Source organism: Enhydra lutris, unplaced genomic scaffold (genome assembly GCF_002288905.1).
Source record: "Enhydra lutris kenyoni isolate GAN:26980312 unplaced genomic scaffold, ASM228890v2 scaffoldscaffold52, whole genome shotgun sequence".
In the NCBI taxonomy this organism is placed as follows: domain Eukaryota; kingdom Metazoa; phylum Chordata; class Mammalia; order Carnivora; family Mustelidae; genus Enhydra; species Enhydra lutris.
This window is the reverse complement of record NW_019154136.1, coordinates 1,016,656-1,036,425: the sequence shown is the minus strand read 5'-3', so window position 1 is coordinate 1,036,425 and position 19,770 is coordinate 1,016,656. Positions and strand designations below refer to the sequence as shown.

Genomic DNA, 19,770 nt, shown 5'->3' with positions numbered 1-19,770 from the left:
AAAAAAAAAAAAAAACAACACTTGGAACAGTAAGTAAACCATGTGACTGTTAATTAAACTCTAGATTATGAAATCCAAGTAGAAAGAAGACAGAACATAAGCTCTACAAGATAATGGACAAGATAAGGACCTGTCCCTTCAATTGGTGTCTAGCACATAAGCAGGTACTTAGTAAGTATTTGTTTAGGGGCGCCTGGGTGGCTCAGTCAGTTAAGCATCTGCCTTCGGCTCACGGCATGATCCCAGGGTCCTGGGATGGAGCCCCGAGTTGGGCTCCCTGCTCAGTGGGGGTTCTGCTTCTCCCTCTCCCTCTGCCTGCCACTCCCCCTGCTTGTGTTTTCTCTCTCTCTGTCAAAGAAATAAACAAAATCTAAATAAATAAATAAATATTTCTTTAATGGATGGATCATTTCTATGTGTGTATATATATATGGTATATAATGAAACATGTTTTCAGAACTTTGGAAATACTGTTTCATGGACTCAAATTCTTACCTGATCACTTACAAATCTGTCAAGAACGAATTTACAAAACTAACCCACTGCCATATCCATGAAAGAGAAAATTGAAATTTCCTTTATAACGATATGTTGAGAATAGCTCAGAATGTTACCAGTCCAATTCTATTTTAAAACACCTTAAAAACAAAATAAAACCAAGAATGCTCATTCCGGGGCCCTGGCCCCAGGGATTCTGATTTGGTTATTTTCAGGAAAGGGCCTGGGCATGTGGGTTTTTACAAAGCACCACGAGCAACTCCCTGTGTATTCCGGATTAGGCGCTGCTGATCCCCACTGTGGCTGAAAGTGCTGTAGGAGGACAATCAATGACAATCAGTGACAAGGCAAGCTGCCACTAGCTGCTGCTGACTGCAGAGTGTATCTAGGTGTGGAGTGAAAAGACTGAGGGCTAGGTACACCACGTTGTGAGGAGCAGTTCTCCAGATGGATTGATCAAGCACTCGTGCCATGCGATGATCTTAGGCACAGGGGGAAATCTTCAACAAAACGACACAGTCTTCTTTTCTATCCTAGTCTTCTGGAGACAAAATCAAATGCAACAGAGATTAACTGCACATAAGCTTCATGTTGCCTTAAGAAGCAAGTTGGGGGGGGGGGGCGAGTGCCTGGGTGGCTCAGTCAGTTAAGCATCTGCCTTGGGCTCTGGTTGGGTCGTGATCCAGGGGTCCTGGGATGGAGCCCCACAGCATCGGGCTCCCTGCTCAGTGGGGAGACTGCTTCCCCCTCTCCCTCTGTTCCTCTCCCTGCTCGTGTGCACATGCACACTGTTTGTGTGTGTGTGTTTGAACTGTATACTTTAAAGTGGTTAAGATGGGGGGCACCAGGGTGGCTCAGTGGGTTAAGTGTCTGCCTTCAGCCCAGGTCATGATCCCAGGGTCCTGGGATGGAGTCCTACCTCGGGCTCCTTACTCAGCGGGGAGCCTGCTTCTCCCTCTCCCTCTGCCCCTCCCTCCGCTTGTGCGCGCTCTCTCTCTCTGACAAATAAATAAATTCTTTTTAAAAAATGGTTAGGGAGCCTGGGTGACTCAGTGGGTTAAACCCTCTGCCTTCGGCTCAGGTCATGATCCAGGGTCCTGGGATCTAGCCCCGCATCCGGCTGTCTGCTCAGCGGGGAGCCTGCTTCCTCCTTTCTCTCTCTCTGCCTGCCTCTCTGCCTACTTGTGATCTCTGTCTGTCAAGTAAATAAATAAAATCTTTTTAAAAAAATGGTTAAGACGGCAAATTTGACGTTATGTGTATTTACCACAATTAAAATGTGAAAAAGTAAAGGCTATGCAGCCCCATTCTTGCCCCCACCACCCCCTCTTCCCCTAACTTACCCTTTATCTAAACGTCCCATCCCCATCCTTTGCAACTTAGTTTTTGTTCCTGTTGTTTTACTGAACAGCTCTCAAAAAAACCCAGCAAATGTGTCTTCAGCTGGGACCTGAGTAACTTCCCCTTTCCCCATCTGTGACCTCTGCTCCTCTGTGCACTCTCCTCGCCCCATTTACTAGCTCTTCATCCTCAAGTAGGGACACCTGCTCAGAACCATACCCTCCCTTCTTCCCCCACATTCACTGCTGAAAGCCATCCCCCCCATGCTCTAGACCCCCAATCTGTACCTTCTGATCCTTATCTTTCACCTGGGCCCCACATTTCCTATTTCCATGGGAGCTAGAGGAAATCACCCATGGCATGTCCAAAAGGTAACATCACTCCCTGATGGGCTTCGTGACCTCTTCCCTCTAGGCAGAACTGCCTTACCTTTGCCCAAACATCTTTTAATTGCTGCACCAATGTCTTAATTAGACTCCCTTTAAAGACTGCCCAGAACCATGCCCTGAACTAAGTAAGCACTACAGGGGCTAGAGTTTTCTGTTTATGTGCAAGGGTCTGCTGGTGTGTGTCTAGTTCAGAGATTCCAAGACGCTGCCCAGGGCACAGATGTTTGGTGTATTTGGTTTGCATGGTGTTGGCAAACACACAGTGTTTTAAAATTCTGAATAAGTTGCCAACATTTAGAAACCAGATTTGTCATAAAACTCCAGACTTCCAGATTCTCTTGGAAAGTTCGAAGACTGGCAACAGTGAAGCCATAGTTCTTCATGCAACTATCAGTTTTAGCTGTTAACGGGTCAACTGCTTGTCAGTTTGCCCCAGTCCCCATCACTCCCTACCGCCTCTCTAACTCTAAGGCTGGATGTAGCTGCCACTGATTGTTGAGTTAAGCTATGGCACTTCTTATACCTGGCTGTTTGACTCATTTACATTCCCAGCCCAGTCCTACCGGCCCAGCTGTTCAGTCCAATGTCGATTCAGGGTGTGTGTCCCTTCTCAAGCCAAGCATGTGGTTTCAGACTGTCTTTCAGAAGCCAGAGGTGGGGTCTTCACTTTCTGCAATCCCTGTTCTTCTCCCACAAGACACTCCTCCTGAGACCTGTGGAACCCTGTCTTGGGGCTCTCAGCGCAAGGCAGCTTTCAGCTCTGTGAGCTGTTTGGGTCTTTCTATCCCCTCTTTAATGAAGGTCTGCTATTTGATATAGTGAGATGGCCAGGAGGTTGGGCTCAGAAATCAGCTGAGTGACATTCTAACAAATGACTTAAGCTGCCTAAGATGCCTTTCTCTTTTGTGCAAAATCCACCCAGGTCGGTGTTGAAAGGAATAAGTGAAACGATGCACAGAACATCCTCATTACTGATGCTTAGAAAGTGTGCAGTCGGGCCAGCCGCCATCTTTCTCCTTCTTTACTTATTACTTTTGGATCTTGGTATACCGTTTCTTCAGTTTTTATAAAACATCACATTCCTTTTAAGCATCTAAACTCCTCCTCTTTCTCTAATTTTATTTTTCGTGATCCGCTTTTATCTCAGTTTGCTAGTATAAAAATGCTAATTTTCGATTTTTGAAATGTGAGTCCTTGCCTTTAACTCCACATTACAGCATTATATTATTTTCATTGCTTTGCGTCTCTTTCCCCAACCCCGACTTAGTATTCTTATCCCATCTTTAATACCTCTTTTCTTGGATTTTTTTTTTTGTCTGCTTCTGCTAGTCATATTAGCAGATAGGGAGCAAGGAGACCAGAACAGAAGGACTGGAGAGAACATGAAAGGCAAGGGGGATGCCTGCTCCCCTTCTCCTCAGGCTCACCCCTTCTCCCCTCTCCATGTCTGGAGGACCCTATTCTTTTTTTTTTTTTTTTTTTTTAGTGTAGCTGACATACAATATTCCATTCATTTCAGGTGTACAACATAGTGATTCAATACCTCTGTGTGTTATGCTGTGCTCACCACAGCTAAAGCTCCTGTCTGTCACCACACAACATCGTTACAATGCCACTGACAATATTCCCTCTACCCCGTATTCCCATGACTTATTTATTCCATAACCGGAAGCCCGTATCTCCCACTTCCCTTCACCCATTTTGCCCATCCCCCCACCCCCCGCCCCTCTGGCAACCATCAATTTGTTCTCTGTCTTTATAGTTAGAATTCTGCTTGTCATTTATTTATTCATTTGTTTTTTAGATTCCACATTATGAGTGAAATCATATGGTATTTGTCTTTCTCAGTCTGACTAACATCACTTAGCAGAATACTCTCCAGGTCCATCCATGTTGTTGCAAATGGCAAGATCTCATCCTTTTATATAGCTGAGTGATACTCTGCTGTGTGTGTGTGTGTGTGTGTGTGTGTGTGTGTGTATACACACCGCAGCTTCTTTAAGCATTTATCTATTCATGAATACTTGGGTTGCTTCCATATCTTGGCTTTTGTAAATAATGCTGCCATAAACATAGGGTGCGTGTATTTTTTTAAATTAGTGTTTTTAATTTTGTTTGGGTAAATTCGCAGTAGTGGAATTACTGGATCATATGGTATTGTATTTTCTATTTTTTTAAAGATTTTTTTAATGTATTTATTGGAGAGAGAAAGTGTGTGAGAGAGAGAAAACACAAGCAGGGGGAACTGCAGAGGGAGAGGGAGAAGCAGGCTCCCCACTGAGCAGGGAGCCTGATGTGGGGCTCGATCCCAGGACCCTGGGATCATGACCTGCGTTGAAGGCAGACGCCCAACTGACGAGCCCCACAGGCGCCCCGATCATATGTTATTTTAATACTCCATCATAGCCAGAGCTTTGAGAGACTCACAGGTCTCACTGTATTGATAATACGCCCTTCACCATAACGATCCTCACAGCCCCACTTGAATAGCGCTTCTACTGCACCGGGCACTGAAGGACTCACATGTATAACTGATTTAACCCTCACCAGAACCCCATGAGGCAGGAAGCATTCTGGCGTCCGCTCTCCAGAGGTGGAAACTGCAGCGCAGCGCCGTAAGTAGCTACACAGCCAGGGACAGAGAGCTGGGCCGGGAGGGGCCTCCAGTGGGGCAGCGTGGCTGGGCTTTAACCACCCCACTAGTTCCTGGCGGCGAGGTGCTCGGTGCAGAGCCGGTCCAATAAGGGCCAAGTAAATGCCTCCTGTTGTCAGGATTAAAGGGGCTATGTTATGTCCCAGACCTGGAAGCCCCCATATCCGCAAATACACCTTAGAGAATGGTTCCCCCAGCAAAAAGCAAGAAGGGGCAGGGGAGAGAGCTTGCCTGCAGTGTGGACCATCAGAGGGAGGCAGGAGAAAGCCAGCTGGCGTGCTCCGCCCAGGAGCCCCACCGCACTCCCTTCCCATCAGTCTCACCACGACAAATTACCGTGGCAGGGACTTCCAGCGTCCCTAAATCCCTGATGACCTCTTTTAAACTGTTTTGTAAATCACCTCATTAACCCAGCCAAGGCTCTTTGTATGGCACGATTATTTTCTTAAACTTCCTAATAATCTAATCACACCAGGAACTAGAAGCTGTTTTTCTCTATCAATGCCTTGATAAGAGATAAGAAAGCAAAAGCAATTTTTTTAGCCAGTGTAAATTTGTTCTACCTTATCCCCTTTTCCTTCAGGCCCTTCAAATTCGAGATTGACCACTCTGCATTTTCAATGCCATGAATTTAACCCAGATCCTTAACACTGGGACTCACTCCATACCTCCCTCATTGGCCTGTTGCCTGTTCTCTCAGAACAAAACCCTTTTTCTCTCACAATAAGGCAGAACCAAATGTTTTAGCCAAGTCCTCCTCCTTATTATGAGGAAATGCCAGGAAGATCCCCAAAAGGAATTAAGTCTTTTCCTAAAGCATTCCATTTAGCTGCATTGCCCCGAGCAGCTCTCCGCAGCCTCCACTGCCAGCTGACATCTGCCTGTGTCAAGTCGCACTGTCCCCTTGTCGTCTGCCCTGAGGAGGAGGGTCATCTTCTCAGAACTCTGATGGGAAGTCACCAGGGCCTGGTCTCTGGGTGGATACACCGCCCCAAGGAGGGCTTCTAACTCCTTCCAAAATGTTATGCCACGTTCTCCACAGGACTGGATACCCCCAGAGGGCAAAATGGCACCCACTCGCTTTTAACAGTTTCTCAGCACAGAGCTATGTTCATGGGGTGGCCCTTTCCTTCCTCTGCCCACCCCCACCCCACCCCCGCACCTCCCATCCCTACCCCAAGTACTCAGGCCTGCTCTGCCTTTCTACCCCTGCAGCATTCCTGTTTCTAAAGGCAAGGGCTCCCTAACCATTTGGGTACTGGTTTAGAGTCAAATATGGGATTTGCTTTAAATTGAGCTGGCTCTAGCATTCCAACCAGTGCATATGCACACCACACTGAGCATCATTAAAACATGCTACCTGGGGCGCCCCGGTGGCTCAGTGGATTAAGCCTCTGCCTTCAGCCCAGGTCATGATCCCAGGGTCCTGAGATCGAGCCCCGCATTGGGCTCTCTGCTCGGCAGGGAGCCTGCTTCCCCACCCCCCCTGCCTGCCTCTCTGCCTACTTGTGATCTCTGTCAAATAAATTAAAAAAAAAAAAAAAAAAATGCTACCTACATATTCTTTCTGGTAGGTGGCAGTTAAGTTTGAAAACCACACTCAGCACAAAGACCTGCTTCCTTTCCTGGATCTCTCAGCAACATGTCTGGGACCTGACCAAAAAAATTAAGCCTGGGGACTGCAATATTTTGGAAACAATAACCATCAAACAAGTTGTCAGCCATCCCCTTAGTGAGTTCTGAACCTTGTGTGAATTGCTTTGTATTTTACTATGTTCTCAACCCTCACACTCAGTTGAGAGCCACAGGCAAACCGATAAAGTTTATTTCTGGAGCCCCGAAATCCTCTCGGAACGAAGTTCCCTGGTACTTTCTTCCCTGGCTCCTTTCTCACCTGAGCCTGACCCACTCCATCTTGAGCCATACCTCTTTCCAGATTTCTCCCTCTTCAAAGCATCTGGTTTAATACTTAACCTGTTCTGCACCGTTTCTCCTTCTGCTTTTCAGAAGTCATGTAATGAGTTCATCAACCAAGTTATGGTCTCCCTATGAGACAAGTCCTGCCATCTATGTATCCAGATAAAATGCTGTTTTGGAAAATTGAGGTGTAATTTACATGCAATGAAATATACATATCTGAAAAACAATAGTAAAATAGTAAAACAATAGTAAAATAGTAAACAATAGTAAAATGTGTGTTTTAAGAATTGCATTTTGGAGAGTGATTATAATGGTGGGTTGTGGAGCTAGGGCCATCTGTTGGCGTAGAAGACTAGAAACCATGCAAGAAGAGTGGTCTGGGCCTGTTCTGACCACCCACTGACGGTGAGCCACTTCCCCTCTCTGCCCTCCATTTCCTTGCTGAAAAATACTGATTGGGTCAAATGGCTTCCGGAAGCCCTCTTGACCTTATTCTGTCACTAAATAGGGTTTGCAGGCAGGCACGTAGACAAGCTGGGAGATGTCCTTGAATGCTCCCCAGGAGGGTAACAGCTTCACTGCCTGTTTTTGTGTAGATAAGGGTTTGGCAAGCCATGGTAATTCTGAGGCAAAATAGGATTCCCCTGACTTTTTTGGTCAGCCCTCGAACTTAGAATGATTTTTACATTTTCAAATGGTTGAAAAAAAAAATCAAAAGAAGAATAATATCTCATGATGCATGAAAATTACATGAAATTCACATTTCAGTGCCCATAAATAAAGGGACATAAATTGGAACATAGCTACGCTCGTTCGTTTATGTATTTGCCTGCGGCTGCTTTTACACTACAATGACAGAGTTGAGCTGTTGCATCAAAGACCATGTGGCCCCCAAAGCTGAAAATATGTACTATCTGGGCTTTTACAGAAAAAGTTTATCAACCCCTGGCCGAGGCCATTTAGGTTATAGACTTTGGGCTGGTAGATCTGTCCCTTCCTACAATTAAGTGTTACTAGGAACATGGGCAGTATACACACAAGTAAATCAACATTTTGGGGTGGGAGGGACTTTCCACTTTGTAGTAATGAAAAGAAATGCAAAATAGAGTACACTAATAAAGGGCCTTTTTTGTTCTTGCTAGGAGAGCAAAAAGAAGAATAATAAAAGAACTTGGAGGGGCGCCTGGGTGGCTCGGTGCTCAGGTCATGATCCCAGAGTGCTGGGAACGAGCCCCACATCGGGCTCTCTGCTCAGCAGGGAGCCTGCTTCCTCCTCTCTCTGTCTGCCTCTCTGCCTACTTGTGATCTCTGTCTGTCAAATAAATAAATAAAATATTAAAAAAAAAAAAAACACTTGCAAAAAGACTAGAGAAAGCAAGAACAGTTAACATCACTATGAACTGGTTCACCTCTTCCTTCAAACAATCCAGCAGAATTATCGGTCATAAAAGTGTTCATACCCTTTGACCTAATAGTCCAACTCCTGGAAATCTATCCTAAGGAAACAATTAAAAGAGCATAAACACCATGTCAAGACGTTTGCATCAGCATTTTTCTAACAAAAGTTGGAAACAACCTGCAATGTTTAGCAATAAGAAATGAGTCAGTGGATTATGGTTCCTTAATTCAATGAAATATTATATGCCCAAGTAATAGACACAAAGACTAGGTTCATAAAACATTATTCTACAACAAAAGGCTACATAAAAATCAAGCAGGATAAAGTTTCGAAGACATCATGAAGGTGTAATTAACACTATGGTGAAGTGTTACAGAAAAAATATCTTATTTGTGAAGACCTGTGAACCAGCTTTGACAATTCCCCACACACTGTCCTTAGTTCTTTAATAACAAAAAGCCTTTGTAGGCAAGGACAGCCCACGCATGCAGAAGGAGAACAGAAGTGAGCCTCTGGTGACATGTTTCTTACAAACTGAGCAAATGATGATTAGTACTTTGGTCCAAATCGATTTATACCTGTAATCTCCACTTTAGAAAACTCAAATTCATCTCATCTCATTGCATACATGAATTATGTATAGCTGTCTGTATGTCAATGATGCCTCAGTGAAGTGCTTGAAAAAAAAGAAAAAACAAATTCCCAGTTTTCCTGAACCTTAAGGAACTAATAGGTGACTAAGAAAAAAAGAGGAACTTGATGAATATAAAAATTAGAATGACTGTAGTAATCCAGCCATTGTGTCTACCAATATCTTCAGTCTTTAGGCACTCCCTCTCCAGCTCCCCACTGCCTCTCCCTCTCCCACTCCCCCTGCTTGTGTTCACTCTCTCGCTGTCTCTCTCTGTCAAATAAATAAATAAAATCTTAAAAAAAAAAAGCAGACCAAAGATATTAATTAAGCAACAAGCTCTTCGTGTGTTTAAGAATCATAAAAATCATTGACATTACTTTTATGTCTACAATACAGAAAAACAAACCCTAATTTGGTCTTATTTCTATCGAGACACATCAAAATTTTCAATATTTTGAACACAATGGTCTTTTTTAAAAGCTGAGTACGATGAGCACTGAATCCTTTACAGAAGATACAATTTTAAAACATTACATTTTTCACTAACCATTTTTTGTCTCTTAGGCAATTATTTGAACCAAGTTTCGAAGGGTTTGAAAACATCGGAAAGCTGAGGAGGAATCACTGCTAATATCTAAGAAGAGAAAAAATTCGCACATTCTTAAAGAAAAAAAGCCACTTAGAGAATAGTGGTTTCTTATCCAGAGAAAGTAGGGAAATGTGTGTACCTTGAAACTTTTCCTTTTTAAATTTCATGCTTATGCAGAAGCTTTATAGTCCATGGAAGCAGTTTCTTATCCATAAAGGAGAAACTCACATTCCTGGTCTTATCCTTCTTGAAGAAGGCATTTTTCTAAGATACGCTCATAACTTCATGGGAGTGATGCTGGACACCCAAGAAACCTGGGTTCCCCTTGTCTCCTTCCAGCCTTCTCGGCACCTCGCACGTTCCCTCTCATCACCCTCTTTGCACCTGCTTTGAGGCGGGGAGGGCTGACAGCTGTCCCAGGCGGGAGTGGACCTGCAGCTCTAAGCATAGCGCCTTTGGCTAAGAGTAGGCACTCAAGCTGTATTTACTAAATTGAACTCAGGCCTTTGGGGGTTTTCTCACTTTAAACTTTAATATGTTCATCTATATGTTTCTCACTTTAATATGTTCATCTACAAGAAAAAGTTCCACAAAAATTCGAATAACCTTATCGAGAGTAGAAGATGGGCAAATATCAGATGGAAAGCCCCATCATACTTTCCTCTCTCCACGCCGAAGCTACTGGGGGAACAGAGAAATCTACTTCTCAAGTAACTGCTCTCCTCCTCACGAAGTTCATAAATTAGTGGCTAAAACCAGTCTGACATGAAACAACTGAACTGGAAGCTGGTTTTCGGTGGAGTGGATTGGAAAGAACAGGGTGAATCGGGGCTCCCCGGGCAAGGTCATCTCCGGAAGCATCTCCGGGAGCATCGGTCAATCACAGAGCAGCTCCCTGGGCAGGGTGTTGTGGAGGTCAGATGAAAGGGGGGCATTCCTAGCTGTCTACCAACCCTGCCAGGGGGAGGGATCCGGAAGCAGGAGGACCAGCAAGGGCATGGGGTTGGGGAGGGGGGCAGGTAGGAGGAAGAGTCGTAGGCAGCACCAGGGGCTACTGGAAGGGGAACCCGAGAGGTGGAAGGGGGTGGGATTAGGCTCGGACTGTGCGGCCACACCAAGCACCCCCTCTGTCGTAAAACCAGTGATCAGAGAAACTTACTTAATATTGAATTTTCAGTTTTGAAAACAGTTCTTCGGATTCCCAGCCTCATTGTTCCTCCCAAATTGCCAGGGTTGTGTTCGGGCATATCAATCACCTTAGAAAACAAAACAAATCCGGTTTTGCCATCTTACACAAATGTCATTTCCCATATCTCAAGCTTTACTTTCATTTTATTTTTTTGTAAAGATTTTATTTACTTGGGGCGCCTGGGTGGCTGAGTGGGTTAAAGCCTCTGCCTTCGGCTCAGGTCATGATCCCAGGGTCCTGGGATCAAGCCTGCATCAGGCTCTTTGCTCAGCAGGGAGCCTGCTTCCCCCCCCCCCGCCCCCGCCCTCTGCCTGCCTCTCTGCCTACTTGTGATCTCTGCCTGTCAAATAAAAAATTTTAAAAATTTAAAAAAAAGATTTTATTTACTTATTTGTCAGAGAGAGCGAGCACAAGCAGGGAAAGTGGCAGGCAGAGGGAGTGGGGGGAAGCAGGCTCCCCACTGAGCAAGGAGCCCCACTCAGGGCTCGATCCCAGGACCCTGAGATCATGACCTGAGCTGAAGGCAGAGGCCTAACAGACTGCGCCACTCTGGTGCCCCCAAAGCTTTACTTTTAGAGTAATTATCGTTGCGTAAGGATGTTCCCTAAAGAGTAAAACCTGATCGTTCCTTCCAATTTTCTTATTCGAATACAGCCATGCTTGACACACCCCTCACGGTATGCTTCCTGTTTGTCTCTGCTTCTCATCTTTCCTTCAAATCACTTGTAAAAAATTTATCAGGAGCCTCTTTATGACCTTCCTCCTGTCATTCCTCGAGCTGTCAGTTGCAGGCAATATTCACACTTCAAGTTCTGGACTTCTGGGACCTCTCACTTTGCTATTCACATCCCTCCCCCACTGCCCACTTCACTCCTTAAAGATTTTCCATAAGCAAATCCGCCAATCCTTGTGGAAAACTACACCAAAGATACTTTTTTGTAGAAAACCTTAGAAGGATTCCTTTAAACAAAAAGGAGGGTAATGTCCTCATTCTAGCACATTCTGTATGTCATAAACTTAAGCACTGCCCTGGATCTCTCCCTCTTCTTCGTCCCTCATCTTCAGTGTGTCCAGTTCTCTCCATTCACCCCCTCCAGATTTCCGACATCCATCCACTGCTCCAACCACCAACCAAACCACAGCCCCTCCCAGGGGCTTACCAGAAACTTACCAGAAGCCTACCCCTACCCACCCCAGTTCACATGGCCCCAGGCTACCCTACCCTGCACACTGCCAGCAAATGCAAAGTAGTTGTATTCCCCCATCTTGAAATCCTTGACTGCCTGGTATCAGCCCAGCCTACCCCTCCAGCCTCGTGTCCCAGGACCGTCCCCCGAGTTCTGGTCAGTGTGGCCTTCCTTCCCTTCCTCCAGTGCATCTTCTTTCCTCTCCCCATGAGGACTTTGCACATGCTGTTTCCTCTCCCCAGGACATCTCCCATTCCCCTACCTTCCTTTCCTAAATCAAACCAGCCTCAACCTTGAGATCTTAGCTCAACTATCCAGTATGAACTCCTATGGGGAGCTGATATTCCCAGGCTCTGTAGCCTAGTCAGGACCCCCAATCTCTGCCCCCTCCCCGAGCTGCCCTCACTTCATGTCTGTAGAGTGCTTTTGTGTGTCAGACTGTCCCTCCTTGACAGCTGGGCCAGTGCCGTCTTTCCTTACACGGCATTCCCAGCCCCTCGCATCAGTGGAACTGGCCCAGGGTATACACAGAATAAGTGCATGATGGAAGGAAGCAATGAACTCAGACCAAATAATTTCAGATTTATGTTCAATTTACTTCACAGAAATTCAGAAATACATGATTTTTATGAAAAGCCCATTCTCGTAAGTCGTTGTTCTGTTTTCCCAGTTCTAGACGCTATGATCTCATAGTTTTGTTTCATTTTTTTTTTTTTCTTAAGCTGTTAAAGACTATAGTTGGGCAAGGTAACCTGTTCTAATGGAACTACTCAGGTTCCCTCTCTTAAAACCTTTCGTCCAGTTTATTCCCCCCATACCTTAACTGCCGCGTATTACTCTATAGCAAGCCTGGACAACGGCAACTTCCTGAGGTCAAAATTTTCCCAGAACTTGTATGATCTTATCAGTGCCCCAGAACTTTCCAATCCATCTGAACCCTGTGTCCCAAGTACACTCTAAGAGTCACTGAGGAGAAGGGGTGGAGAAAAAACTTGATTACTCCCCTTGTTGGATGGAGTGCTCAGTTCTGAAGTGCTCTCGGCCTTGGCATCTCTTTCCTATCTTCTTTGGTTGGCTAATTATGGCTAGATTAAGTATTGCTGGAGGGAGGTGAGAGAGGGCATCAGCTTCCAGTTCTCAAAGCTAAGCTGTTTAGAAATGCCCAGCCCCTTACGCATTTTCTAGGAAAGGGCAGATAAGACTGCATTACCCACCATAGCCTCAACTTTCACTTATGTTTAAGACAACCTGAACCATGTAGGAAGAGCACAGCCATAAACTCCCCCCTGGTTTCTTATTAGTTCTGTGAGCGCTCAAACCACCCTTACTTCCTGCGTTGGACTCTTCTGCCCAGGAAGAGTCTCTGAACGTAGTTTGTATAGTTATTGGCGTGCTTGGTCTTCAAGAAATGTTCTGCTATGAACCACTAAGAAAACTGAAATGACCCACCTGCGGACAGGAAACCTGCCTTACTGCGTACTTGAGATGAACTTGACAAACACAGGACTAGAACATATTTCCAAAAGAAAAATGCACTGGGCACAGGGACAGCCTGAGGGTGTTAAATACTCCTCTAACATAAATGGAAATCTGGAAATCTCTGAGAAAGCGATATGAGAATATTATTTAAACACATGGAGGTAGTGGGCATCTGCCTGGCTCAGTCAGCAGAACACGTGACTCTTGATCTTGGGGTCTTGCATTTGAGCCCCATGTTGGGGATACAGTTTATATATACGCATAAAAATAATAAAACATGGAGGTAAATATCAGGAGAAACAGCTGGAAGACTTAACGGTGGCAGAGAGGGTGTGCAGATTACTAAATATTTTCATTATACACCTTTTGGAACACGTTGGCTTTGTAAACTTTGTACATAGCATTATTTTAATGAAAATATAAATTTAAAGCCCAAACAGTGAAATATATTATTTTGAACTTCCACAAGGGTATTAGTTCACATTATCCCTGCTGTTTTCAGAAGCAATAACTATAACCTTCTCCGGAAATGACAACACAGAAAGAAATCCCAAGGAATAGTAGCCACGGTGATCTTCTGATTAAAACGTATTAGCACAGAAACCACTGGAGAAAGCAAAGAAAATGTTAGAGAAAAGATGGGGGAGCCGAGACAAGTAGCTTTCTAATGGCAAATGATGTCCCCGAACGTCAGTGAAAGGCAAAAAGCAGAGCGAGAACTGGCCGGAGACTTGCTGTTCTCTCTAGTCTGGCTGAGCAGGCCTCATCCAGGGATGCTCGTTGGACCCTCAGTCAAAGAACCTCCAGGCCAGGCACAGGCTGGTGGAATCCAAACACACTGGAAGGGGAAGACTGCGGAAGGTAGAGGACACAGTGCGTTTCTGGCCGAGCCAGGCCCTGCCACCTGCCTTCAGTAACAGGTACCTCCCATGCTTGACTACCTCTTGGGTTATAAGCAACCTGATTCAGCGATGACATCAGGGAAAATATCTTTGTGCCTCATATCCCTTCCATGAAAAGCCTGAGAGACATCGATTTCAAAACATATCCTTTATCATGACTGGGATAGTTTAAAAAAAAAAAACCCTTGGGGCATCTGGGTGGCTCAAGAGGTTAAGCGTCTGCCTTAGGTCATGGTCTGGCTCAGGTCATGATCCCAGGGTCCTGGGATCGAGCCTCAAATGGGGCTTCCTGCTCAGCGGGGAGTCTGCTTCTCCCTCTCCCTCTGCTCCTCCCCACCCCTGCTCATTCTCTCGCTCAAATAAATAAATAAATAAAATCTTAAAAACAAAAACCCCTCAAATGTGCTTTAGTTTAAATCCTGACATTTCCGGGGCGCCTGAGTGGCTCAGTGGGTTGAGGCCTCTGCCTTCGACTCGGGTCATGATCCCAGGGTCCTGGGATCGAGTCCCGCATCAGGCTCTCTGCCCAGCAGGGAGCCTGCTTCCTCCTCTCTCTCTCTGTCTGCCTCTCTGCCTACTTGTGATCTTTGTCTGTCAAATAAATAAAATCTTTAAAAAAAAAAAAAATCCTGACATTTCCAAAATCTCCCAGATTTGCATCTAGGAGGAAAATGCCTCTTCCACTGCAAAAGGATTGCCTTGGCCTGCTCTGATTTTACCTTGGCTGTTGTCCGAACCCCACTACAGGTCTGTCCTTCCTTGGAAATGAGCCAGCCATACAGCGTAAGAAAAATAAAAAAGAATCAATAAGTAACGAATGCTGGTGGTGATAAAGCTTTAGATGTAAAAGCACCACATAAGGATAAAGACAGCACTAATTAACCGTTACTGAAGTTTCTGCAGCCCACGATAAGAGTGTAATGGGTTCAAGACTGGGTTCATGCGTCCCACATGTCTTAACGACAAAGTCTAGGGAAGTTAGTTTCTCTTATCAAAGATGAAATTCCAGTGTGTGGAGTAGGTCAGTTTCCCTCCTGTCCCTTGCCTCTGGACATCTGGGGACACTGAAGGAGCCTACCCACCCCCCACCCCCCACAGCAGGCTGCTTCCAGGCTCTTAGGCAACACACAGTAATTTTTCTCAGACTTTGTAGTATATTCCTCTGGTATATTTCTAGTATATTCCTCAAGTACTCTTTTTTTTTTTTTAAAGATTTTATTTATTTATTTGACAGACAGAAATCACAAGTAGGCAGAGAGGCAGGCAGAGAGAGAGAGAGAGAGGAGGAAGCAGGCTCCCTGCGGAGCAGAGAGCCCGATGCGGGACTCGATCCCAGGACCCTGGGATCATGACCTGAGCCGAAGGCAGAGGCTTTAACCCACTGAGCCACCCAGGCACCCCTCCTCAAGTACTCTTTACAAGGATTTTCCCGACCCATTCCTTTCCTCCTGTCCATTAGTTTTTTCTGGTCATTTTTTTTTCAAGCCTGCTTCTGATGTCGATTATTAATGAGTCATATTCAAGTTGCGCACAAAGTATGAACTTTTTTTTGTTCTTTTTTTATGACATATATAACATATATAATTATAATTATATTTTATTATAAATATTATTTATATTGTATATAAAAGTATACAAAACTTGCCATTTCAATGATAATCAAATAAGAAATTCAAACAAAGTGTCATTTTTTAACCTATCAAATTAGTGAAGATTTTCAAAATGAAAATCATTATATCCTGGTTAGTATTCAGTGGGGTAGCCACTGACTTAGTATAATCTCTCTAAAATGCCCATCTGATGTTCTTAAAGTAGGAACTCGTTCTGTGTTACACTGGGAGCTCCGGTAGCCTCCACTACCGCAGATCAAATTGACACCCTTCCGCTGTGGCACTCAGGTTCCACCTCATTCAGGAACCCAGTCTGCCTGTGCTCACCTCATGAGTTCTAACCTGTGGTTTCCACCTTGGCCAGACAGGTCTGTTGCTGACGGCTACTCTGCTCGCCTCCCCACAACCCCTCTTCATATACATCGTCTCTTCACTACGTTTCTTAAAATGCCTTCTCCCCACCATTCCCAATGGGCCCATGTTTTCGGGGTACCCTCTCGTTCTCCTTACTGACCCCTAATGAACACTGTGCTATTACGCTCACCCTACCAAATAAATCACCTATATGCTATGAGCTCAGGTTGAATTAGGCTGCATGATGAGGTCCACTCCCTAGCCCATGGAATCTGTGAACAGGTAACCTTACATGGCAAAAGAGACTTTGCAGACATGAGTAAATTAAGGCTTTCGAGATGCGAAGGCTGTCCTGGGTTATCTGGATGGGCCCAATGTAACCACAGGGTCCTTATTTTAATTTTGCTTTTAAGATTTATTTATTTATTTGAGAGAGAGTCAGTGAGTGCATGAGCATGGGGAGGGGCAGAGGGAGAGGGAGAGAGAGAATCTCAAGCCGACTCTGCCCTGAGCACAAAGCCTGATCATGACCTGAGTTGAAATCAAGAGTCAGACGCTTAACCAACTGAGCCACCCAGGTGCCCCTTTAACCACTGGGTCTTTATAAGAGAGAAGCAGGAGAGTCCGAGTCAGAGAAGGAGACAGAAGACAAAGTGGTGGTCGGAGAGAAAAGACAGAGAGAGCTTGGAAGATGCACCCTCCTGGCTTTGAAGATGGAGGAAGGGGCCGTAGGCAGGCAGCCTCCAGAATCTGGAAAAGGCAAAGAAACAGGTTCTCCCCTAAAGCTTCTGGAAGGAACGGTAGCCCTGCCTACCTACTTTATATTTCTGAGTTCCAGGACTGTAAGGAAAAAAAAAATGGTTTGTTTTAAGCCACTAAGTTTGTGGTAATTTGTTATAGAAGCCACAGGAAACTAATATAGTCCTTCACTGTATACAACCTTAACCCCCTCTGTCATTTCCTTTACGTGCCTCCTCTCACTGGCTACAGGGTCGGCTCATCGAGCACAAGGACTGGATCTTCTTCTCTGTCTCTATCAGAGTTCAACACGATGTCAGGGTCCAGTCAAGTGCTCCCATCATTAAATCTCCCTGGATTTGTATCAGAAACCAACAGAGCCGATTAAGGACTGGTGGGCAGTCAAAGAGCAATGCATGGGGTCTTGGGGATGCCGCGGACTGTCCAGAGCAGCAGGCAGTTCATGTGAGCATCGAGGAGGGGAGGAACAGTGCCCCGCTCTGAGGCATGGGCACCGCTGAGCCCCTCACCTGCTACAGGACCTTTACTGCCCTGTCCCCCCAGCCTGCCTCATCACCAGCAGCAGGATGGTGGAATCCGCCATGGTGAAGGCACTCAGCATGCCCATACATACGGATGTATTTTCTGGAAGAGCTGGAAGAGCCAGCCCTCGATTTGAAGAAGGTAAACTTGGTGGTAGGGCACAGAGTAAGCAGGCAAGGGGAAGATGTCACACAGCATTTAGGGATAGCTGTGCTTCAGTGGTCAGGCTCTTTTTTAAACCTCAGGATTGAAGACAACATGAACCCAGGAGAGCACCGCCTGCCCATTTCGTTTTGCAGGGCCTGACACCGACCCCTTCCAAAGGAGCTTTTCGAGGCACTGCTGGCAGCGGACTTGGAATCGAGTAACACAGCCATGGGAGCTATGGAAGCCTGTGGTACCAGAGCTTTGCAAATAAGTTACTCTTGGCTTCCCTAGGAAAAACTGAAGGCTGTCCAAAGATCAAGCAATTGAATGGTGAGGAGATAAATAACCTTTGCTTCTCCATTTTTCCATGACCAACCTTGTGCCTGGCATTTTCCCCTCTTCTCTAGTTTCAAAATGCTCTCTCTTGAACACACCCTGTGTTTATTGCCTGTCTCCATATATTTTTAGTTAATGTTTCATGAGAATATCTATCAGTGGATTTCCCACTGCAGGTTTACCCTCACACTTGAGCTCATAGGTAAAGAGAAACACAAGAGATGAGAGATGTGCCTGGCAGAGGTTAGCAAGTGGAAATTTGAAACCCATGGGTTGTTTTTCAAGTTCTGTTAGTGCTTACTACAAGCATAAGTTCTGACAACAAATAGCACTGGACCTCTCTTATTTTTTATTTTTATTTATTTATTTTTAAAGATTATATTTATTTATTTGACAGACAGAGACCACAGGTAGGCAGAGAGGCAGGCAGTGAGAGAGGGAGGAAGCAGGCTCCCTGCTGAGCAGAGAGTCCAATGAGGGACTTGATCCCAGGACCCTGAGGTCATGACCTGAGCCGAAGGTCGAGGCTTAACCCACTGAGCCACCCAGGCACCCCTTATTTTTTATTTTTTTTAAAGATTTTCCTTTGGGGCGCCTGGGTGGCTCAGTGGGTTAAAGCCTCTGCCTTTGGCCCAGGTCATGATCCCAGGGTCCTGGGATGGAATCCCACATCGGGCTCTCTGCTCAGCTGGAAGCCTGCTTCCTCCTCTCTCTCTGCCTGCCTCTCTGCCTACTTGTGATCTCTGTCTGTCAAATAAATAAATCTTAAAAAAAAAAAAAAAAAGATTTTCCTTTAAGTAATCTCTACACCCAACAGGGGGCTCGAACTTACAACCCTGAGATGAAAAGTTGCTTGCTCTACCGACTGAGTCAGCCAGGTGCCCCAGCACTAGGCCTCTTTTAATCAGAGGTCCTCCCTTGCAACTACAGATATGGACCCTGAAAGACTATTAACCAAAACTATCCCAAATGTTTCTCTTCGACTTAATACCATACACACACACACACACACACACCCCATATATACAATATATGCCATGTGTTATACATAACATATATCTTTCCTATAATATAGTTATTAAAATTACAGTTATACATTATATAGTTATTAAAACCATTTCTTCAATATAGATTTAAGAAATATAACAATTGCCATGTTGAATTTAGCTCACAGGTGGTAATTTGAGAGAACAGATGACTTAAGATGCTATTTCCACATTTGGAGCGATTTGATTTTGGTCTGTGATAATGGCACTGTGCTTGTATAGAAGAATGTCCTTGTCCTTAGGAGATAAGAGGCTAAGGTATTTAGGAGGAAAGTCAGTTGGCAACTGACTCTCAAATGAATCTTGGCAAAAGGCAGGTTGGTATTCACCGACTACTCCAAGTTTTCTTTAGATTGGAAATTTTTTTAAAAGGTGTTAGAAGAAAAAGATATTTTTTGCTATGATTGTTCAACAAAAGCTGACTTCCTCCCCAGTGAAACAGAGCATAAGTATAAAAACACTAGAAATTCTCTAAAATCTTGATTAAAATTCATTGCCAAAATCAGAATCTTTTTGCACAGAATCTTACGACTAAACCCAAAACGTTTATCTTTACTCCAAGAAGTGAGTTCATATATACTCAATACTGGTGAATACCAAAGTCACAGAATCTGTAATAAAAGCAAGAATAACTTATACAAGGACACTGAAGGCACATGGAATGATAAATGCTCAAGACTGGTGGGAAGTTTTTAAGAAACTGTAAGATTTCACATCTGTTCTCCAACGTAAATAAGGCCCTAGAAGATGAGAACTGAAAAGTGTCAGAGGAAAATATAGTCCAATAGTACAACGCTCAATTTATACACGATATAA

General features: G+C 44.8%; 1 protein-coding gene across 5 annotated transcripts in view; it reads right to left on the bottom strand.

Annotated features, from left to right (window-relative positions):
• The window catches only part of LOC111157099 (CTP synthase 2), a 99,045-nt gene that overhangs the window by 23,697 nt on the left and 55,578 nt on the right, over nucleotides 1-19,770 (bottom strand). For all 5 annotated transcript variants that reach the window (XM_022518341.1, XM_022518342.1, XM_022518340.1 and 2 more), the window contains one exon: nucleotides 10,583-10,679. In XM_022518341.1, the coding sequence (XP_022374049.1) occupies nucleotides 10,583-10,679 (97 nt within the window). The remainder of the gene's footprint in view (nucleotides 1-10,582; nucleotides 10,680-19,770) is intronic.